The sequence below is a fragment of the Ziziphus jujuba genome, chromosome 11 (assembly GCF_031755915.1).
Source record: "Ziziphus jujuba cultivar Dongzao chromosome 11, ASM3175591v1".
Lineage (NCBI taxonomy): Eukaryota > Viridiplantae > Streptophyta > Magnoliopsida > Rosales > Rhamnaceae > Ziziphus > Ziziphus jujuba.
In genome coordinates this window covers 12,902,265-12,926,349 of record NC_083389.1, presented here as the reverse complement: position 1 = coordinate 12,926,349, position 24,085 = coordinate 12,902,265, and the positions used below count along the sequence as shown (strand labels likewise).

The window sequence follows — 24,085 nt, the reverse complement described above, 5'->3', positions numbered from 1 at the left end:
CCCAAAAAATAGAACATTATTTCTATGTTGACCGTTAACAAGACGTGTACTAGTTGCTTTCTCATGCATGCATGACTATAAACAGGAGCAGAGAAACATGGCTATGAGACAATATTTTTGCCCATCATAAGGAGATAGAGACAATACTAAGCACAAAATGTACAGGCTTTTCCCTCTCTACCACTTCTTGATCTTCGTTCTGATATCTACCGAAAACTTCACAGCTGCTGATCATAAAATTGGTAGTGAAAAAATGAAGGATGGGGGTGTTATAGGTATATTAGGTGCCATTGTTGATAACACTAGCCGAGCCCGCAAAGAAGAGAAGGTAGCCATGAAAATGGCCATTGAGGATTTCAATTCCAGCACAAATCAAACCTTGATTCTCCATATCATTAACTCCTCTGGGGATCCCCTGCAGGCAGCTCTTGCAGGTAATTTATTGTCCTTCTAGCATTATTGCAAATTTGGTTTTTTTTTTTTTTTAATTAATTAAATTTTTTTTTTTGGGGATTTTGGTAATTTGGGTGACATTTTCATTGATCAATATTGCAGCTAGAGATCTTATAAGTAAACAGCAAGTGAAAGCGATTCTAGGACCGCAGACATGGGAAGAAACGTCATTAGTAGCCATGGTTGGGAGCGAGAATCACGTCCCTGTTCTTTCTTTTGCTGAAGATACTCCCAAATGGGCAAATGAAATTTGGCCATTTCTTGTTCAAGCTTCACCTGATCAATCAAACCAGATGAAAGCCATAGCTGCTATAGTTAAATCATGGGAATGGTTTCAGGTCACTGTAATTTACGAAGAAGGAGACACTTCTGCCAGTGAAGTTTTACCTCACCTATCTTATGCCCTGGAAGAAGTAGGTGCAGAGATTACTCATTTCCTACCACTCCTACCTTTTGTATCCTCTTCTTTGCTGTCTGAAGAGCTTGAAAGGCTAAAAGGAAACCAAACCAGAGTTTTTGTTGTTCATTTGTCCTCTTCGTTGGGATTGAACCTATTTGAAAAGGCAAAAGAAATGAATATGATGGAAAATGGCTATGTATGGATCACCACTGATCCTTTTACAAGCCTTGTTCATTCATTCAATTCCTCCATCATTTCCTCCATGAAGGAGTTCTCGGAGTTAAGCGATACTTCTCCGAAGATTCTGACCCTTTTCGTTATTTTGATAACAGATTTCGAAAAAGATTTCGCTTAGAACATCCCGAAGAGGACAACTATGAGCCTGGTATTTTTGCAGTGCAGGCTTATGATGCTGCAATGACGGTAGCTTATGCAGTGAAGAAAAGCACCATATTAGGGGGTCAAAATTTGTTAGAAAACATTTTGCAAAGCAAATTTCAGGGCTTAACAGGGAAGGCTGAGTTTAGTACTAACAAAAAATTACCTCCAGCAGACATTTTCCAAATCATCAATGTGATGGGAAAGAGTTATAGAGAACTTGGGTTCTGGTCTGAAAAATCAGGTTTCTCTGTGAGCTTAGGTGAAAATGCTAAGAACTGCTCTTCCATGGTAGTTTTGGGGCAAGTATTTTGGCCAGGTGCACCTACTTCTACTCCTAAATGTTGGACTCCAACAAATTCAAAGCCATTGAGGATTGGTGTCCCAAACCTATCAAGTTTCCAAAAGCTTGTGAAAGTAGAGCAAGATAATCAATTGGGAAATAACTTTTCTTTCAGTGGACTTTCAATAGTAGTCTTCAAAGAGACTTTGAAGAAACTGCCATACAATTTTCCTTACGAATTCATCCCCTACAACAATGGCACATATGATTCTTTAGTGGAGCAAATACATCTCAAGGTAAGAGATCTACTTCTTAATTAGATGAAAAACACAAAATTAAATGGTACAAACTTTTACTCATTGAATTGTACCTGTTTTCTTTGTTTTAGAATTTTGATGCTGTAGTTGGTGATGTAGCAATTCTGGCCAACAGACAGAAACATGCAGAATTCACACAAGCGTACACAGAACCTGAATTGATAATGGTTGTCCCCGTTCGACAAGAAACGTGTAATAGAGCTTGGTTGTTCGTGAAGCCTTTCACAACATCCATGTGGGTTTTCATAGTACTTGTCAATGTTTACAATGGCTTTGTGGTCTGGTTTATAGAGAGAAACCATTGCCCTGAACTCAAAGGCTCCATGATTAGCCAAATTGGAACATTGATTTGGTTGGCCTTCTCCACTCTTTTCTCCTTACATGGTAAGATGATAATGATATATATATATATATATATATAGGTATATGATTTTGCACTCAAACTCTTCAGGGGGAATTTGATTATAATTATGTCTTTGATTTTATTTTATTTTATTTTATTTTTTTTCTAATTGAACATAATAAAGGGGATAAATTACATAGCAACTTGTCTCGGATGACAATGATTGTGTGGCTATTTGTGGCACTAGTCATCACACAGATATACACGGCTAACCTCACCAGCATGCTCACTGTCCAAAGGCTCGAACCCACCATAGCCAACGTTGATATACTGCGTAGCACCAACGCCATGGTCGGTTATTCCACGGGATCCTATGTTCGAAGATATCTAAATGAAGTCTTGGGATTCAAGGACAACAACATAAAAAATTTCTCCACAGCAGAAGAATATGCTAAAGCCCTCAGAAGCAGAGAAATAGCAGCAGCTTTTCTTGAAGTCCCTTTGGCCAAACTATTCCTTGCAAAATACTGCAAAGGGTTTGTCACACCTGGACCAACCTATAAAGTTGGAGGCTTTGGATATGTAGGCAACTTATCTTTCCTTACAATTATTCCAACTACACACATTATACAGATATATCTATATATATTAATATATATAAACTATATTTTGATTGAAATGTATAGGCATTTCCAAGGGGTTCTCCAATGCTTCCCAGTATAAATGAGGCACTACTAAAGGTATGCGAAAGCGGGAAACTTCTAGAGTTAGAAGAAAAAATGCTTGCATCTGAGAAGTGTGAAGACGTGGATGAAGAAGGTGAAGAAAGTACTAAAAGTCTCAGCGTCAATAGCTTTTGGGTACTGTTCATTATCACAGGAATCACATCCACCATTGCTCTGGTGTTTTACTTGTGTCTTGTGTATAAATCAAAGTCTGAGCAAAAAAATTGGATGTGGAGGTTAATGATGGTTGTGATGAAATACTGGGGATATGGAAAGAGAAGGTTCTCCAGAAGAGTGAGTGATGTTCCTGAAAGTGGGAGGAATTCTGTGGATAATGGATCTGATTCTCATATACGTACTTTAGTTTAGACAAACAGATCAAGCCCAAATTTTTTGGCGACAAATTGAAGCATATAATCTTAGAAATTTTTCCATTTCTTGTAGTGTCTCTGCAGGATATGTCTAATTATTGACACATTTTATTCTTGTAGCATTTAACTTCATATTTGGCTTAAATTTGCTAATGTTCTAATGAACCTACTATAGAAGCATACTCTACGAAAAATTTCAAGCGGCATATATGATTTACAAAAGGAGCTAGCAGAATTTGTTCAAAGCTTTCAAACCATCAGTATTTATAGATATGCGAACCATTGTTTCCTGCTTTTTATTTCATTTAAAAAAAATAAAATAAAATAAACCATAAGAAAAAGTAAAATACACACGTCGTGCTGACGTCATCACGCTGACGTCAGCAGACTGCATCAAACGACAGGTCGTTGTTCCTGGCTTCCCTTGCCGACCGGGTCCGCTTTGACCCGGTATCCCCGCAAATGGGTGGCGCGACCCGTAATGTCGACCCGCCAGTTTCTCGCACTTCTATTTTCGACCATTTTTGCCGTTTTATTCGTCTCTTTATGGGAAGGAATATCTCCATATCAATTTGGCCAAAACCAAACTGAAAAACGATGCCTAAGAAGCTTACTTTTCGGCCATGAATTCACAATTTGGGAGAAAACCTTATGGTCTCTGACCGAATTGAAAATTGAAAAACACTCCATTAAAAACAAAAAACAATTTCCTACGATGTCCAGATCTCAAGTTTTTAAATTTGACAATAATTATGGTATAAATATATATATATATATATATATATATATATTTATTTGAAAAAATAATAATTTTTTTTTAAAACTTCAGAATTTTTATTTTTATGTTTTAATTTAAATAAATTTTAAAATATCTTTATTACATGTAGATTTAAATTGATTATCACATATTAAAAATATATAAATAAATATAAAATTTATTTTTTAATTTATTTTTTTTAAATTTGAATATTTTTGAAAAAAAATTATTTATAAGGGCTAAACTTTAATTTTAAATCAGTATTTTTATCAAATATATAAATAAGAATTATCAATCATGTTTTTATTTTTTATTTCTATAAATAATTATTTTTATTTTTAAAAGAATAGTTATCTTGTATACAAAAAGTTAAGAGTTAAGGGTCAAGGAGAGCCTTGATATAAGATTTTGTTAGTGCTCTTTTAGGTGTTTTTGGGTCTTTTGATTATACGGAAACAATTAAAGTTGCTCATTATTTAGATAGTATACATTTTCTATAGATTCTTTCAAATCCTAAATGGACAAACAAAAATTAAGAATTCTGAATGTTAGTTAAAGTTCTACAAAATGATGTATTAAACTCTTCTTCTTAATAACAGTTTTTCTTATTTTGAAAAAATGAAAAAAAGGAGAGCCGTGAATTGAGTTTAAAACTAATTCCAATTAATTTTTAATTTTTACGTTCATTGATTGTTACTGCTTGTGTTTTCAAACTCTTGAACATTGCAGAATCAAGAGCATCAGCAGCAACAAAATGTTTCTTTGTCCAAAATTGTTCGTTAATTCATGGGATTATACAAACATATAGAAGTGGTAAATTAGAAATGAAAGAACCCGTTTTAATTAACTTATAGAGTTTTACTTATTTTGTGTTATTGGAAGATCTAGTAATTAAAATAATTCCTAGCTAAATAATGGTTAATCTTGACTAAACCAATAATTAATGGTCAATTATCCGAGTTCAAGTCAAGATTCAATGGTCACAATAATGAAATATACATAAATATACATATGCGTATAATACATATATATATATAGATATATATATGTAGCATTATTATAAGACAAAAGAGAATAGTTTTTTTATTAGGTGTTTGATTGGACTCTTGCAAGCAAACAAAGCGTACCACATTTTGTCATGGAAATGATGATGCAATTAATTATAGGTTTTCTCCACATGGGAATTTTTCGTCGTTTAATAGAAGTTACGCCTACTTTATAGACTATTGATCAACGATTAAGAGATTCCATGGCACATAATTCAAAATATATACATTGTTATTAATTAATTCAGGCATCTTAATTGGCTTTATATCTTTATATCTTATATACACAAAATAAAATATCAAGAAGGAAATTAATCAACTTTTTGGGAATTAAGTTCATGTGTAGCCAAATTAACCAACGGTATCGATAGCATTTCTTGCTGCTTTTGATTTAAATCAAACTTAAAAACATAAACATGTATATTAAGGTAAACCGCCTCTTTTTTGGGACATGAATTAGCAACTGCTTTAATTTAAGAACAGAGGTTGAGCATTTAAAATTTAGATTGAAATAGGATAATTATTAATAAGTTAAAAAATAAAAAACAACTGTTTTGCGGTGTATTTAGAAGCAAGTCATCCTAAATGAGGCCCTAGATGTCTTGTCGAATAAGGAAAACGGTGATACTGAATACCAAATGAGCCAATACACTACCCAAGTTATCAATGAAATTACAAACCACCGCTAAGAGGCAAACGAAGGAAATAGAAACATAATTAAAAACAAAAAAAAAAACCAAAAAAAAAAAAAAGGGTTAAGGGTCAAGGAGAGCCCTCATGTTAAGTTTTCGTTAATGCTCTTTTCGGTATTTTCGCGTTGTTTTGATTATAGGAAAACAAATAGAGTTCCTCTTTGTTTGGATAGTATGATTTTTCTCATAGTCTTTTGAATCCTAAACGGATAAAAAGAAAATTGAAAATTTTGAATATTGGTTAAAGTTGTACAAAATGATGTATTAAGTTCCTCTTCTTAATAAAAATTTTTCTTATTTCAGGAAAAGAAGAAGAAGCCGTGAATTGAGTTTAAAACTAATTCCAATTAATTTTTAGTTTTTTACATTCATTGATTGTTACTGTTTGTGTTTGAAAGAAGAGCTTCAGCATCAACATGTCCATAACATTTCTGAAAGCAGTCGGAATTAAAACATCAGCAGCAAGAAAATGATTCTTTGTCTAAAATGTTATTTTTGTTTTTTTGAATAGCATGTTGTAACATCGTTGTGCTTTGCATATATAAGCTATCTAATAGCCAACTCCTCTGTAACAAAATGATGAAAAACTTGCACCAACTCATTCAAATATAAGAAAAGTCCAAATCGGTCCAAATGACTACCCATATTTTGATCGCAACAACATGAAGATCAAAATTGCAAGCAGATTTATATGTGTACATATATATATATATATATGTGCCTTATTCTGAATTACTACTGTACCAAATCTTCGTGTATATAAAACACCTAGAAAACAATTACCAAAAAGAGAAAAAAAATCTTAATAAAACAGAAAATAATGTTGTAGATAACCTTAATCAAGAACAGGGTTGTCCAATGAAATCCGAAAAGTTTCAATATTGTATTTTTTTTATGTATTCTTATAAAAAAAACAAAAAAAACAAACCATATAAACTGAATACTCTCTTTTGCCATGTACTAGAAAACTTTGTGCTCGTGTGTCTTAAAATCAAATCATTTACATGGCCAAACACAAACGGTATAGCTGATTCTAGCTATTGTTTGTTTGGGAGAAAATTCAAATCACTTTGCATGCAAGGTTTCGACTGAGTCAAGTATACCATTTGTGTTTAGGAAATAGCAACTCAGTCAAAGATTATAAGGGAAGATTATTGTACCTTGGCTATAATTTTGCTGATGTTTAAGGTTATAAATTTTTTGGTATCTAAAGTTAGGGTATTAATCAACCCCTTTTAAAAATACATTCCAATTAATCGATATATTCAATCTATTATTTTTTGAAAAATTAATCCGAAATGATATAACATTAAATCAATATAATCAAATTTGATTAATTAGATTCTTAGTGAGTCTATTTCATCAATTTAATAAAATTTGTCTTAGAAAACCGACCTCATACATTGTTTAATTCATAAAAGTTATTGTTGTCTTTCTAAAATGATCTTATAAGTACTATAATAATTGACTTGTATAAGTTAAATACAGGTTATTGAAATATATAAATAAACGGTTCCAATAGTCAAGGTCAATTCAGTATTCTTCACAGGAAAGCACTAGAACGTCATGACTCATGACTCGGTTTAAAAAGAAATCAAAAATTTTACCAAGTCATCGGTCGAATATTCTTATGTCAATCTAATTGTCAGAGAGGAATATTACTCAAGAATAAGGGGAAGATTCTTATGTCAAGGGAAATTCATCAGTCGAAGACCAATTTTAATTTTCCAAAATTCAATGGTTAGAACAGGCCAACCTTTAACTTTCCCATACTTTGATGCCTCTAAATTTTTTTAACTCTTCCATACTTTGATGCCTCTAATTTTTATATATGAAACATATATATATATATAGACAATTCTACTATACAGAGAGCTTGTTCATTTGATATTGTAAATACCAGACCATAATCTTTTTTTTATAATTTTCAAGTGATATTCAAGTGTACGTACTAAATTTATGAAAATTAAATAAAATAAAAAGAAAAAAATGAATAACTGGATGCTCATATATGAAGTGGACAGGTTCTCTTTATAAGTAAATCATTTATACATATATATATATATATGAATTTGCAAGTCAAGGATACTTAAAAAACCAACCAATTTTATATATAGTACTTACGGTATGCAATGCATATATATAAAATTATATGTTTGACTACTAATTAGGCATATACCATGTGGTTTAGTTAGATAGTTACGTTTATGATTAAAAAAACCAATGATTTGAGCAGAAGATGCCAGGTAGCTTATTCATACAAACTCTTTTAACAATATTTACTCCTCGATCACCTTGGAAAAATTCGTGAATGCACGAGGAAATTGCAGTGGTATTTGCACCATTTGTACTATATAGAATGTTTGACTCTTTAATCAATTAATTAATATCTAACTAGCTACATGCCAAAAAAATAGAACATTATTTCTATGTTGACTGAAAACAAGCCGTGTACTAGTTGCTTTCTCATGCATACATGACTATAAAAAGGAGCAATGAAACATGGCTATGAGGCAATATTTTTGCCCATCATAAGGAGATAGAGAAAGAGAAAGACAGAGACAATACTAAGCACAAAATGTACAGACTTTTCCCTCTCTACTTCTTCTTGATCTTGGTTCTGATATCTACCGAAAACTTCACGGTTGCTGATCATAAAATTGGTAGTGAAACAATGAAGGATGGGGGTGTTATAGGCATATTAGGTGCCATTGTTGATAACACTAGCCGAGCCTGCAAAGAAGAGAAGGTAGCCATGAAAATGGCCATTGAGGATTTCAATTCCAACACAAATCAAACCTTGATTCTCCATATCATTAACTCCTATGGGGATCCCCTGCAGGCAGCTCTTGCAGGTAACTTATTGTCCTTCTAGTATTATTGTTAATCTTTTTCTTTTCTTTTCTATTTTTTTTTTTGGGATTTTGGTAATTTGGGTAACATTTTCATTGATCAATATTGCAGCTAGAGATCTTATAAGTAAACAGCAAGTGAAAGCGATTCTAGGACCGCAGACATGGGAAGAAACGTCATTAGTAGCCAAGGTTGGGAGCGAGAATCATGTCCCTGTTCTTTCTTTTGCTGAAGATACTCCCAAATGGGCAAATGAAATTTGGCCACTTCTTGTTCAAGCTTCACCTGACCAATCAAACCAGATGAAAGTCATAGCTGCTATAGTTCAATCATGGGAATGGTTTCAGGTCACTGTAATTTACGAAGAAGGAGACACTTCTGCCAGTGAAGTTTTACCTCACCTATCTTACGCCCTGAAAGAAGTAGGTGCAGAGATTACTCATTTTCTACCACTCCCACCTTTTGTTTCCTCCTCTTTGCTGTCTGAAGAGCTTGAATGGCTAAAAGGAAACCAAACCAGAGTTTTTGTTGTTCATTTGTCCTCTTCGTTGGGAGTGAGCCTATTTGAAAAGGCAAAAGAAATGAATATGATGGAAAATGGCTATGTATGGATCACTACTGATCCTTTTACAAGCCTTGTTCATTCATTCAATTCCTCCGTCAGTTCCTCCATGCAAGGAGTTCTCGGAGTTAAGCGATATTTCTCAGAAGATTCTGACCCTTTTCGTGATTTTGACAACAGATTTCCTAAAAGATTTCGCTTAGAACATCCCGAAGAGGACGACTATGAGCCTGGTATTTTTGCAGTGCAGGCTTATGATGCTGCAATGACGGTAGCTTATGCAATGAAGAAAAGCAGCAAAATAGGGGGTCAAAATTTGTTAGAAAACATTTTGCAAAGCAAATTTCAAGGCTTAACAGGGAAGGTTGAGTTTAGTACTAACCAAAAATTACCTCCAGCAGACATTTTCCAAATCATCAATGTAATAGGAAAGAGTTATAGAGAACTTGGGTTCTGGTCTGAAAAATCAGGTTTCTCTGTGAGTTTAGGTGAAAATGCTAAGAACTGCTCTTCCATGGTCGTTTTGGGGCAAGTATTTTGGCCAGGGGCATCTACGTCTGCTCCAAAAGGTTGGAGTCCAACAAATTCAACCCCACTGAGGATTGGTGTCCCAAACATATCAAGTGTTTTTCCACAGTTTGTGAAAGTAGAGCAAGATGATCAATTGGGAAATAATTTTTCTTTCAGTGGATTTTCAATCAAGGTCTTCGAAGAGACTTTGAAGAAGCTGCCATACAATTTTCCTTACGAATTCATACCCTACAACAGTGACACATATGATTCTTTAGTGGAGCAAATTCATCTCAAGGTAAGAGATCTACTTCTTAGTTAGATGAAAACACAAAATTAAATGACACAAAATTTTACTCATTGAATTGTACCTGTTTTCTTTGTTTTAGAACTTTGATGCTGTAGTTGGTGATGTAGCAATTCTGGCCAAGAGACAGAAACATGCAGAATTCACACATGCTTACACAGAACCAGGATTGATGATGGTTGTCCCTGTTCGACAAGAAACGCGTAATAGAGCTTGGTTGTTCATGAAGCCTTTCACAACATCCATGTGGGTTTTCATAGTACTTGTCAATTTTTACAATGGCTTTGTGGTCTGGTTTATAGAGAGAAACCATTGCCCTGAACTCAAAGGCTCCATAATTAACCAAATTGGAACTTTGATTTGGTTAGCCTTCTCCACTCTTTTCTCCTTACATGGTAAGATGATATATATATATATATATACACATATATGATTTTGCACTCAAACTCTTCAGGGGGAATTTGATTACAATTATGTGTTTTTGATTTTTTTGATTTTTTTTATTGAACATATTAAAGGGGATAAATTACATAGCAACTTGTCTCGGATGACAATGGTGGTGTGGCTATTTGTGGCACTGGTCATCACACAGACATACACGGCAAACCTTACCAGCATGCTCACCGTCCAAAGGCTCGAACCCACCATAGCCAACGTTGATATACTGCGTAGCACCAACGCCATGGTCGGTTATTGCAGGGGATCCTATGTTCGAAGATATCTAAATGAAGTCTTGGGATTCAAGGACAACAACATAAAAAATTTCTCCACGGCAGAAGAATATGCTAAAGCCCTCAGAAGCGGAGAAATAGCAGCAGCTTTTCTTGAAGTCCCTTTGGCCAAACTATTCCTTGCAAAATACTGCAAATGGTTTGTCACAGCTGGACCAACCTATAAAGTTGGAGGCTTTGGATATGTAGGCAAATTATCTTTCCTTACAATTATTCCAACAACACACATTATACATATATATCTATATATATTTTTATTTATAAACTATATTTTGATTTAAATGTATAGGCATTTCCAAGGGGTTCTCCAATGCTTCCCAGTATAAATGAGGCACTACTAAAGGTATGCGAAAGCGGGAAAATTCTCGAGTTGGAGAAAAAAATGCTTGCATTTGAGAAGTGTGAAGACGTGGATGAAAAAGGTGAAGAAAGTACTCAAAGTCTCAGCACCAATAGCTTTTTGGTACTGTTCATAATCACAGGAACCACATCCACCATTGCTCTGGTGTTTTACTTGTGTCTTGTGTATAAATCAAAGTTTGAGCCAAAAAAATGGATGTGGAGCTTAATGATGGTTGTGATGAAATACCGGGGATATGGAAAGAGAATGTTCTCCAGAAGAGTGAGTGATGTTCCTGAAAGTGGCAGGAATTCCGTGGATAATGGATCTCATTCTCATACACATACTTTAGTTTAGACAAACAGATCAAGCCCAAATTTTTTGGCAACAAATTGAAGCATATAATCTTAGAAATTTTTGCATTTCTTGTGGTGTCTCTGCAGGGTATGTTTAATTATCGACACATTTTATTGTTGTAGCTTTGAACTCATATTCAACTCAAATTTATGTTTAATTATCGACACATTTTATCGTTGTAGCTTTGAACTCATATTTAACTCAAATTTGTTTATGTTCTAATGAACTTACTATAGAAGCATATTCTTCGGAAAATTTCAAGCGGTATATATGATTTACAAAAGAAGCTAGCAGAATTCGTTCAAAGCTTTCAAACCATCAGTCTTTATAGATATGCGACCCATTGTTTCCTGCTTTTTATTTCATTTAAAAAAAAAATTAAAGGATATATTACGGTATTCATCTTCGTTTTTCAATTTTTATCTAATCAATTTTTATTTTTTTCACCTTTTGTTTCTTGTTTAATGTATAAAATTTTAATTTAAAATCCTATTAACAAAGCTGTTACCAAATGACAAATTAAACTGACTAGTCTCATACTTTTATCAACGTTTTTTGACCAAGACTAAATACCAAAAATTCCTATATAACTTTAGATATGAAAAGATACGGCAACCTTAAGATCTCCGTCTACAAATTTATCGAAACAAAATTCATATCCAGGACAAAAAATAAAAAGAACAAAAAAATCTAGACTAGGGAAATAGAGAAGAAGAAACCTGCACTGAAAGTGTCTATTTCTTGACCTATCTCCTCAAGCCATGCATCCACGTATTGAAGAACTATTTTCCTTTATTTTGACTTTTCTATTACATATATATGTATACAAATATATATATATATATATATATATATACTTTTTTTTTTCTGTGGTTAATATTGAAATTAATTATTAATCATATATGAATGTTATTGTACAATTATACAGGCTTCAAATATTTTCTTTTGAATAAATATTCAACACCTATACGATCTTTTTTCTTACAATCCGAACAATCGACCAAGAAAAATACTCGTTATATACAATATATATACACAAACATACAACACGACAAGAAAAATATTTCTGTAGCTACAGCTAATTACCACCAATTCTCCACTAAAATGGCCAGCACTGTTCATCCCCTCTTCTCAGTCTTGGCCTTGTTTTTGTTACTTGTACGAGAAGCAACAGCTCATGGAATCACGAATACCAGGGAAGAAACCCAACTTATAGCAGCAATCTTAAACTGCAGTCTCGAGCCGGTAAAGAAGCCAAGGTGGCTATGGAAATGGCAATCAAAGACGTCCATAGATATGCCAAAACAAATCAATGCATTCGACTTCTATTATAACCTGGCACATCTCATATTAGATAATATATCAGATAATATGTGGTTGGATTAAAGTATTAGATAATATGTTATTTAATATGAAACGTCTGTATTATAATGGTGGGGTCTGATTTTTTTTATTTATATATATATATATATATAGAGTTATAAAAATATCTCGTTTATTAATTTACAGCGATGGATTTGATCCACACCCAAAACTTGCAAGCCATAGTTGGACCACAAGGGTCGAAAGCCGTGTGGAAATTATGAAATATCTCATTTTCATAGTGAGATATTTCATTAGGGATCTCTTTCAAATTTCAATCCAAATAATTGGTTACAATTCATGGCACGAGTACTGACAAGTTTCCTCCTTGCACCGGGTCAAATGAAATTGGTGAAAAATCAAGTATGCATAAAATCTTATGTACGCACGACTTAGTCAAGTTGCTCATATATATTAGGGACGACTGTCTAACTAATTTTGATAACATAAAGATTGAATTGTAGTATCTAATTAAATATAAAATATTAATTAGTGCGTTCAACCAAATTCCAAGTTAGAAAGTGTTGTTTTCTTCATAACTATTTTTAACAAACTGCACATTAAGTAATTTGGCGTCAAAAGTTTTGTTAAGCAAATTTAATGGCCGTAGCATATCACTCTTTATGATATATTTCAACTCTTACACATCGACACAATTATATTTCAAAAAATTGAATGAAATCGAATCTCAACGCATTAATCAAATGATCGATGTAATAAAGTTTGATAACTAACTTAATTATTAGATGAATCATTTTCATTGATTTAATTAAAATATATTTGTGAACAAATTCCCCTAAGCCCAAAAATCCAATATAAACGTACATTAAACTCTAATATAAGGAAAATTTCACCCATAATTTCCAATTGAGCAATTTCAAATTTCAGTTTTACACTCATATTTTTCATGCACATTAATCAACAATCTAACACTCTTCCAGCGGTCACTCTGACACAAGATGAAGACTTGATTTAATTTTTCTTTTAGGGGGAGAATCTTGATTTAAATTATTTATTAATTAATTGTACATAATCAAATTGTTGGCATACGGCAAAGCTGCGAAACTATAGTGTTGAGTTGGCCAGGTGAGGTTTTCAATACTTGATTCAATTCCTGGGAAGAAATTACTAGATCATAATGACTCCGTCAAGCTGTGGAAAAAACATCTCATTAAAAATAAATATATATAACTTTTCTCTCTTAAAAAACAAAACCAAAACATATAATTATCTGGATAGGTATAATAAGTATTCAATTATAGGGGAGGGTAAAGATTGTAATTAGGGTCAAAGAGATTCACTGGGCCAAAGACCAATCACACTGCCCACAATTGCAATGGTTTAGACAACCCGTATATGATCAAATTTTACCTTTTTAACCTCAACTATTTTTATATACACACACACACACACACACACACACACACACACACACACATATATATATATATATATATATATTTGCAGTTTATATATGAAGAAAAGAAAATTCTAATTTCCAGCCAATGATGCTTTCATGATTTAAAAAGTTACATACATATATATATATATATATATATGTGTGTGTGTGTGTACACTCCAAATATTATTTCGGCGCTGCATAAAAAGTTCCCGAAAGTTACATGGAAATTTCAGTGGGTGGTCCTTGGTGACCCTCGGGAGTCCAAGCAAAGAAAGAAACCAAATTTATTTAATATCTATTCAAATCTACTTCGAAACTAGATGAATAATTCAGAAGATTATTACCCAGTAAACACGTACTATAAGTTTTTCTTTTTGTCAAAGTTTTTTTCTATTTTGATGAGTGGATTTGGAGATCTATTCTGATCTTTAATTCCTATGCGAGAAAACTAAGTAATATTTAATTAGACAAGATTAAAAACTAAAAGTCCAAAACTACAAACATTAATAATATAATATCTAGTATAGTTTCCGTGTACTGCCTGCCTTTGATTATCTTCGTTCTAATCATCTGAATTAATTTACCGGATCTATTTAATATAGAAGTGAAAATTGATAATTAATTAATTAATTAGTAATATATAAGTTGTTATATATTCCTTGAAATTGCATTTGAACACCTTACAAGGTAGAATCAATTCTATCGGTCAAAGACCCATTGCTGCATTCTTTTATTTTTTTGCTGGATATTTATATTATTTGATTATCTAATATCCATAATTATATATTTAAAAAAAAAAAAAAACTAATGTCCACAGATTATCAAACATATGTTATAATCGAGACACAAAAAAAAAAAAAAAAAAAAAAAAAAAAAGAAGAAAAGGGGGGAAAAATCCTAGTTCTAGATTTTCTCTTTTGTTTTAATTGGGAGTTTTGACTAGGACCCAAAAGTAGAAAATCATTTTAATGTTGACTGAGTATACAAAATATGGGTTGGAGAATTCTTATATATATGCGTGTCCATAAATATAGGAGGAGAGAAATATTTGCATACAAAAATGGATACATTTTTGTCTCTGAACACTTTCTTGATCTTAGTTCTAATAATATCTACCCAAAGCCTAATAACTGCTGATCATAAAATTGCTGATGAAACAATGAAGAATGGGAGTGTCATAGGCATAGTAGGTGCCATTCTTGATAACTCTAGTCGTGCTGGCAAAGAAGAAGAGTTAGCGATGACAATGGCCATCGAGGATTTCCATTCCGACTACTATTCCTCCACTAATCAAACCTTGATTCTCCATGTCATTAACTCTGATGGGGATCCCATGCAAGCAGCTCTTGCAGGTAATTTTGATCTCCTCATCTCCCTTTTTTTATCCTTTTTACATTTTATCATGATGAGTGATATTTCTTTAACACATATTAAACGTTTAACATCTAATTACATATAGTTTTTTATTTATATTATTAGAATCACATGTATATATATCTAATTATGATGAACAATATTACCCAGCTAATATATATTGAGGGCCTGATGTCTAATTATATATAATTCATGAATTATATAATTAGAATTACATATAATCAAAGCTTTTGTTATGCTTGATGACATTAATTTCATCTATTGCAGCTAGAGATCTTATAAGTAAACAGCAAGTGAAAGCGATTCTAGGACCGCAGACATGGGAAGAAACATCATTGGTAGCCAAGGTTGGTAGTGAGAACCATGTCCCGGTTCTTTCTTTTGCTGAAGCTGCTCCAAAATGGGCAAATGAAATCTGGCCATTTCTAGTTCAAGCTTCACATGACCATACAAACCACATGAAAGCCATAGCTGCAATAGTTCAATCATGGAAATGGTTTCAGGTAAACGTAATTTACGAAGACAGAGACTCATCAGCCAATGAATTTTTACCTCAATTTTCATTTGCTCTTAGAGAAGTAAATGCAAAGATTACCCATCTTCTTCCACTCCCACCCTGTCCCTCTTCTTCTATGTTGTCACGAGAGCTCGAAAACCTTAAAAGAGACCAAACAAGAGTTTTTGTTGTTCACTTGTCGTCGTCTCAGTTAGGAGTGCAACTCTTCCAAAAGGCAAAAGAAATGAATATGATGGAAAAGGACTATGTATGGATCACTACTGATCCTCTTACAGGCCTTGTTCATTCTTTCAATTCCTCCATCATTTCCTCCATGCAAGGTGTTCTCGGAGTCAAGCGATACTTCCCCGATGATTCGAACCGTTTTCACGATTTCCGTAACAAATTTAGGAAAAGATTCGACTTAGAACATCCCGAGGAGGATAACAATGAACCTGGTATTTTTGCAGTGCAGGCATACGATGCTGCATGGACTGTAGCTCTAGCAATGAAGGAAAATAGCAAAGTAAATAATGGCCAAATATTTTTGGAAAAGATTTTGAAAAGCGATTTCCGTGGTTTAAGTGGGAAGGTTGAGTTTAATAGTGACCAAAGATTACCTCCAGCTGATATATTCCAGATCATCAACGTGGCGGGAAAGAGTGGCTATATAGAACATGGTTTTTGGTCAGAAAAATCAGGTTTTTCATTGAGTTTACGTGAAAATGGTAAGAAAAGCTCTTCAATGGAAGATTTGGGACTAGTTTTCTGGCCAGGATTCCCAATGAAAACTCCAGAAGGATGGACTCCTCCAACAGCTTCAAAACCATTGAGGATTGCTGTGCCAGGCCTTTCAATGTTCAAAGAGTATGTGAATGTAGAGCTAAATGGAAATAGTTTATCTTTCGGTGGATTTTCGATAGATGTCTTTGAAGCGATGTTAGATGAACTTCCATACTATTTACCTCATGAATTCAACCTCTTCAATGACACATACGACAAGCTAGTGGAACAAATTCATTTGAAGGTCTGTATAAAGAAAAGACTCAATTTACTTTCTTAACTGATGTGAAAACGCAAAAACCTTAGGGGCCGTTCCATGACTTTTTATGATGTATTTGACCTAGGGGTAAACTAATACAAAACAAACAAAATCATATACATAATCAAATGGCTCCTTATTGGATAATTTTTATTTTCGCTTATGTTTTTTCAAAGCTTAAACTTTTCCAAAAAAAGCTTTTTAAGAATGTATACTTAATTGGTTTTAGTATAAAGTCAAAAAACTGACAGATTTTGGGGAAACAGCTTTTAAATTTTAAAAGCTAGCAACAACTTTTTAGAAGTCATATCAGATACAGTCTAATTAAGCACTAAATTTTTTATTTTTCTTTTCTCTTGGAATATCAGAATTTTGATGCAGTAGTTGGAGATGTCGCAATAACTTCCCAAAGATATGAGCATGCAGAATTCACACAGCCCTACACCGACTTAGGATTAGTAATGGTTGTCCCTGTTCAATCAGAATCTTCTGATAAAACATGGTTGTTCATGAAGCCTTTTACAAAATCCATGTGGGTTTTTATAGTACTTGTTAATCTTTACAATGGCTTTGTGGTCTGGTTTATAGAGCGAAACAATTTCCCAGAACTCAATGGCTCTATACTTAACCAAATGGGAACTTTGATTTGGTTAGCTTTCTCCACCCTTTTCTCCTTACAAGGTAAAGAACAATTACTCTGCTTTGTTTAATTCTCTTATAATTAATCTGCACTCGAACTCTGAATGAATTCGATTATAACTTTGTGTAATTTTGGTTGAACAAAATTAAGGGGGTAAGTTACATAGCAACTTGTCTAGGATGACAATGGTGGTGTGGCTATTTGTTGCACTAGTCATCACACAGATTTATACAGCTAACCTCAGCAGCATGCTCACCGTCCAAAGGCTCGAACCAACAGTAACCGATATCGAGACACTGCAAAGCAGCAACTCCATGGTCGGTTATTGTAGAGGATCCTATCTGGAAAGATATCTAATTGAAGTGTTGGAATTCAAGCACAACAACATCAAGAAATTCTCATCGCCTGAAGATTATGCAAAAGCTCTCAGAAGTAGAGAAATTGGCGCTGCTTTTCTTGAAGTCCCCGCTGCCAAATTATTCCTTGCGAAATACTGCAAAGGATTCAGAATGGTTGGACCAACCTATAAAGTTGGAGGTTATGGATATGTAAGTATGTATAAAATTCTCCCACCAAGTTTTTTCCTTCCCATATATAATAAATTTATCTTATTATATCAACTTTGGTGTGATGTATAATTTGGTGCCATGTATAGCTCGCATAAACAATATTAATATATAAATAAAAAATGTGCAGGCATTTCCTAGGGGATCTCCAATGCTTCCAATCATAAATGAAGCACTGCTGAAGGTATACGAAAGTGGGAAGATTTGGGAGTTGGAGACCACCATGCTTGCATTAGAGGAGTGTGAAGAAAAGAATGAAGAGGACGATGATGAAACTAAAGCTCGCAGTCTCAGCGCCAACAGCTTTTGGGTACTCTTCATAATCACAGGAACCACATCGACCATCTCTCTCGTGTCTTACTTGTTTCGTGTTTATAAATCTTTGTTCAAACACAAAACTTTGGTGTGGAGGCTAATGGCTGCTGTAATCAAATACTGGGGAGATGGAAAGAAGTGCTTCTCCAGAAGAATTAGCGATGTTGAAGAAAGTGGTACAAATTCTCTGAATGCATCAGACTCACGGACTCGAGTTTAGACAATTAATTGTATTATAGGCCGATTCTGTGACAATGAATTAAAGTATAAATATATTAATCTGATAGAATAAATTATGTCGTTTTGTTCATGCTTTTAACATGAACAATTTTTATCAATAATTATAATCATAACTCAAAATCCATGAAGCATTAGTTGTAAGTTATTATAAGTCTCTGTTAATGCATAGCTGTTTCATTATTATCATTCAAATTTCTGCACTACATCCAAACTATTAATTCAATGTTAGTTCATTTGAGGAAATACATGTGGAATATTCAATCAAATTGGGATTTAATTAATCAACTTTGTAAATCCTTTTGCTTTGTCTAAATGCGAGGAACAAGGAACTTTCAGCCTTTGGAAAAAGTCCATTTGTGAATTCTTTTCCAATAATGCTTTTTTTTTTTCACATTTGTCATGAAGAAAAGTAACATGGAATTAGAGAGAAAGAATGAATGAGAGACATGGAACAATTTGAAGCCTGCAGAAAGGAAAAAGAAAGCACAGAAACAGATTCAACAGTCAACATTACCACTCCTTCCCCTGACAATTTCCCCTTTAATGCCACCCTCTCAAGTCTCAACCATCTTTTGGCCCCCCCAAAAAAAACATTAAAACCAGCAAAAATAAATAAATAAATAAATAAAGACTAAAATAAAATAAAATAAAAAAATCCAAACCAAATCACCCCCATGTCCAAACTCCCAATCCCAAAACATTGATTACCATTTGTTTCCAAAAAAATAAAAATAAAATAAAATAATTAATTAATTTTTTTTCACCACCCTACCTAAAATTTCCACGTGTCCATTTTCCAACCCTCCAAAATATCACAAACTTTGTCAGGGGTCCCACATAAAACATACAAGTGAAAAACACATCACGTGAAAACCCCAGGGTTTGCATTATGCAAAACCCTCCCCACCAAAAGTCCCTTTTTTCTTTTTTTCTTTTTTTCCCCCTAATTCACCTCCAAAAAATTCCTTCCACACCAATATTCTCAGTTGAGAAGCTGTTCTTTATCAGCCGCGCAAACCATTGTATCTGAGTTGGGTGGTTGTACTGGATGTTGTTGAACGGCTTGTCCATGTTGGTTTCCTGTACTGTTTCCCATCTTCTTTAGGCGTTGTTGGTGATAGACTTGCCTTAATCTCTCTATTTCCTTCTTCAATGCCTCTTGGTGAGCTGAAAATTAATTATATTAATATTTTTATTATTAGAAAAGATACAGAGATGATCATTAATAAGAGAATTATTGTATTTTTATTTTATTTGCATATATTCCACAAGGTTATCCAAACTATAATTGATTTCTAAACTGCATTATTAAGCCACTTCTGGCCTACTCAAAGATAATATATTCTAAATCCATTTCTATTATTCCACACGTTGTGTGAGATGGGAAAACTTGCTTCCCTATCAAGTGGTCTACAAATCATAAATAATGCCATTTTTTTAAATTGAGATTAATAAGGTCTTATTGATAAATGCTTATCCAATTATAGAAACTTGGACTTTTTTTAGGGGGACATAATTAGAAAGTATGAAGAAATAAACAAAGTAGTTAATTTCATAAAATTCCCCTTGAAAATTCTGCTCAATTATTGGAAGTGGAAGACATGTATTAGAAAAGGGTTTGAAGCATTTTGGTTATTTTTAATTGAAATAACTTTTTTTCTGTTATTTTTGTTTGATCAAATTTCAAGACCTTATATGCATTATTTCAACCACAATGAGTTTTTTTTTTTTTTTCTATCCTAGCAAATTAAATAAATAAATAAATATATATATATATATATATATATATATGTGTGTGTGTGTGTATGGTCCATATATATCCTATCAAATTGAAGACCTTATATATCCTTAGAAAGATTAAAACAAAAAATAAAATAAAAAAGTATGTAAGTTGTTACCGTCTTTGAAAATCTTATCTTGAGCCAAAGCAGCAATTCGCTGTTTAATCGCGCTGTTATCTACATTGAGAATCAACCTTTGGTGGTCTAAAAATGCAACCCTCGGCGACAATGCTGATACCTCCGACTTCATTACAAACACACCAAATAAATCCTCATCATTAATATAACCCCTAAACCCCCCCAATAATTAAACTTAATTAACAAGCTTAATTATTAATTTCCCCCAAAAAAAAAAAAAACACATAATTAATTACATAAAATTATAGAAACTATGTACCTGTAGTGTTGTTACGCTCCGTTCTAGCTCTGATATGTATTGTAGCTTTCTCACTCTCGACCTTTGTGCTGATTGCCGATTTGCCAAAATTCTATTTATTAAAAAAAAATAAAATTATACAGAAGATTAATTCTTAATTAACTTTTAATAGGGTATTAAGTGAATTATCCATGCAAATTAAAATCTTATTGTTTTGGCTGGCTTTGCTTATTTTACCTCTTCACCCTCTTGGGGTCGAAGATGGGATCGCTGGCAGAGGCGGTGGGAGCTACTTGAGTTTCCGGTTCGCAGGAGCTCTCAACCTCTCCCGGTTCGCTCTTCGGCTGCTGCTGCTGCTGCTGCTGCCCGTAATTACCGCCGTCAACCCCCGGCATTGGCGGCTTCTCGTCGTTGTTGCTGTTCTGATCGGACGGAGTGGAAGGATTGGAAGAAGAAAGCGTAGGCGGCACGGTCGCCGACATGTCGTCCGTGAACATGGACATGAGCTGGTCGTCGTCTAACCGGTCGAAGCCGCTGGTTCCATGCATCAAGTTGTTGGTACCGCAAGAATTCCGACATTCTTCAACCACCAACGGGGATTCGAGAAACGTAATGGAATCGCTGACCGAACGGCGGTGGTTACCGCGTCTCGCCGACGTAAAGTCGAGAAACTCGTCGACCCAAAAAGGCGATTGCTGCTGTTGTTGTTGTTGCTGTTGTTGTTGTGGTGGTGTGGATGGTATGGTAGAGGTGGGAGAAGAGTTGGTAGTAGTGGGGATGAAATTAGCAATGGAAGGCATTTTTTGGTGAGGAAAAGATGGCCAATTTTGGGTCATGGTTGGTATTTTCGGTGGTAATTGTGCCATTCCTGTATGGTCTAAAATCTAAACAAAAGTATAACTTGGTATACCCAAAAAAATAGTGTAAAGAGAGAGAAAAAAGAAAAAAAGAAAAAGAGAAAAAACTAAAAACCCCAAAACAACAAAGTAACTAACCAAAACCAAAACAAACACCAACAACCGAAATCTTTTAGCAAGATCTTGAAGTCCTAAAAAACAGTGGCAGATATTAAGGGGATGAGAGCCAATACATGGGGAGCAACCAAAGCACCTAGCATCATCATCATCATCAGCATAATATCACTGCTTTTTTTTCTTTTTTTTTCTTTTTTATTCTCATTTTTGTATTGGATTTTTTTTTATTTTGAATATTTTTATTTTTTGTTAATTTTTTTAAGGCCCAGAGGTTTTGGAAGGGGGTGGTGGGTCACATGGGGAGTGGGGATTAGGGACAGCTAGCAACAGCTGGGGGAGGGAAAGAATTGGAGGTGGGACTCAACGGTTTCAGTGGAAAGTCGCCAGTGTTGTTTAATTAACAAGAGGAGGAATCAGCCACCACGTGCCGATGTGACACCTCCCCTTCTCAATTCCCATCCCCTCCCCCTTTCTTTCTTATTTTATTCTTATTACTACTACTATACTAATCTTCTCTAATCTAATCTATAATCACTTTCTATACTTCTAATATAACATATAATGGTATAGATTTCTATAACTCAGTTTTTATTTACATCCTTGGATTTCAAACAAATCATTATCATCAAAACCCATAGACCTGAACTTCTGTAGTTAGCCTATATGATCAATATTCTCACTAAATAGATATATTTTTGGTTTTTTTAATTTATTTATTTATTTATTATTATTATTGCTGGGTCCTTCTTTTATGAGTGTAAGAAAAAGAAAGCCCCCAAATGGGCAATAATTATCAATATCAAAAAAACAAAAGGTCAAGATCATAACATTAACTAATAAGACTGAATCAAAGTTTTTTAGAAATTTCAAAAAAAAAAAAAAAATACTATTTATGTATGTATATTCAACCAATTTGGTGTGGTTGAGTTACATGGTAGAAAGTCTTTTTGGGTGGGGTTGATATTACTATAAAGAAATATACATTAGATAAATTATATTATAAAAATATTTGTTTATTTTATATATAGGATATTGGTATATAGTGGCTTTAGGGAGAGGAGGAAGAAGAGGATGAGCTGTGAAAGGAAGGTTGTAGGAATCATGTCCTCCTTCACCCCCCATGTGAAGTGCTAGTAAGAGCCCACCTTTGTTTGCTTTGTTCCCAAATCAGCCTCACATGGGAGGCTTTTCTGCCCCTTTTTTTTTTACCCTTTTTGCCCTTCTCTCTCTCTCTCTCTCTGTTCCTACTAATTAAAACTAGTTCTTTATCTTCCGTCATCCCCCATGTTGGTTATTTTAAATCAAACTGCTTGGGAAACACTAATAATGATTAGTGCAAAAGTTAAGACTGCATGTTAAAACTACTTCTTCTATATAAAGTTTGTCTAACATTTAATTAATTGAAACTCTCAGTTTCAAATACTATTAAATGTGAAAAATTTAATACTTCATCCACTTGATGATATTGTACTTAAACATTATACAGCAATAATGATGTTCCTCTTTGGTCAATTCACAAAATCCCAAACATATCAAGGGCTCTGATCATTGTCTCCCTCCTTTCTTTCTTTTATTTATTTTTTTTATTAAAGTGTATATATATAAAAATATAGTTATATACCAATATTCTATGGTAAATTAAAATTTAAAAATATATTTACAGAAAATAAAAACTGAAAAAAGAAAAAGGTTTGCTTGCATGTGCTTTCCATTACCACCTCACAACCAAAATTATAACTTAAAATATATAGTAATATTTATCACAGCTAAGAGAATAATTCTTTCAATTTCTCTTCTCTGTCTATTTTTTATATTTTTGGGATCCCTAAAATCCTTGAGGTACCGTACAAGAAATGGGAAAGCGGACTGTTAAGGTGATACAAACTAAGCATTATTGCACGTGGGAGGAGCAAAGATGTCCCTACATGTTTTTTTTTTTTTTTTTTGGTGATATATTAAGAAATAAAATAAATAAATATTATAAAAAGCCCAATTAGAGAACGCGTAGACACACTAATAAAGATGTCCCCTAAAAAAAGCACGTTAATAAAAGTAAACAAAGTTAGGTGGTGAGTGACTACTTCCCACAGTT

At 33.5% G+C, this 24,085-nt stretch overlaps 3 protein-coding genes and 1 pseudogene across 3 annotated transcripts; 3 read left to right on the top strand and 1 right to left on the bottom strand.

Annotated features, from left to right (window-relative positions):
* The first annotated feature begins 139 nt into the window (after positions 1-139).
* On the top strand, positions 140-3,439 carry LOC112488945 (glutamate receptor 2.7-like; annotated as a pseudogene).
* Positions 3,440-8,283: 4,844 nt separating this feature from the next.
* LOC107432575 (glutamate receptor 2.8-like) lies at positions 8,284-12,703 on the top strand. Its single transcript, XM_016043748.4, has 5 exons — positions 8,284-8,620; positions 8,730-9,988; positions 10,080-10,392; positions 10,516-10,913; positions 11,018-12,703. The coding sequence occupies exons 1-5, from the start codon at positions 8,344-8,346 to the stop codon at positions 11,423-11,425; spliced, it is 2,655 nt and encodes an 884-aa protein (XP_015899234.3). The 5' UTR covers positions 8,284-8,343; the 3' UTR covers positions 11,426-12,703.
* A 2,546-nt stretch (positions 12,704-15,249) lies between these two features.
* On the top strand, positions 15,250-18,842 carry LOC107432474 (glutamate receptor 2.7). The gene is made up of 5 exons (XM_016043621.4): positions 15,250-15,541; positions 15,831-17,086; positions 17,470-17,782; positions 17,892-18,289; positions 18,438-18,842. Exons 1-5 carry the CDS (start codon positions 15,250-15,252, stop codon positions 18,840-18,842), a joined length of 2,664 nt encoding a protein of 887 aa, XP_015899107.4.
* A 350-nt stretch (positions 18,843-19,192) lies between these two features.
* On the bottom strand, positions 19,193-22,272 carry LOC107432516 (basic leucine zipper 61). The gene is made up of 4 exons (XM_016043667.4): positions 21,257-22,272; positions 21,041-21,131; positions 20,761-20,887; positions 19,193-20,029 (listed from the first exon to the last, which is right to left on the bottom strand). The coding sequence occupies exons 1-4, from the start codon at positions 21,883-21,885 to the stop codon at positions 19,845-19,847; spliced, it is 1,032 nt and encodes a 343-aa protein (XP_015899153.3). The 5' UTR covers positions 21,886-22,272; the 3' UTR covers positions 19,193-19,844.
* Positions 22,273-24,085: the final 1,813 nt, after the last annotated feature.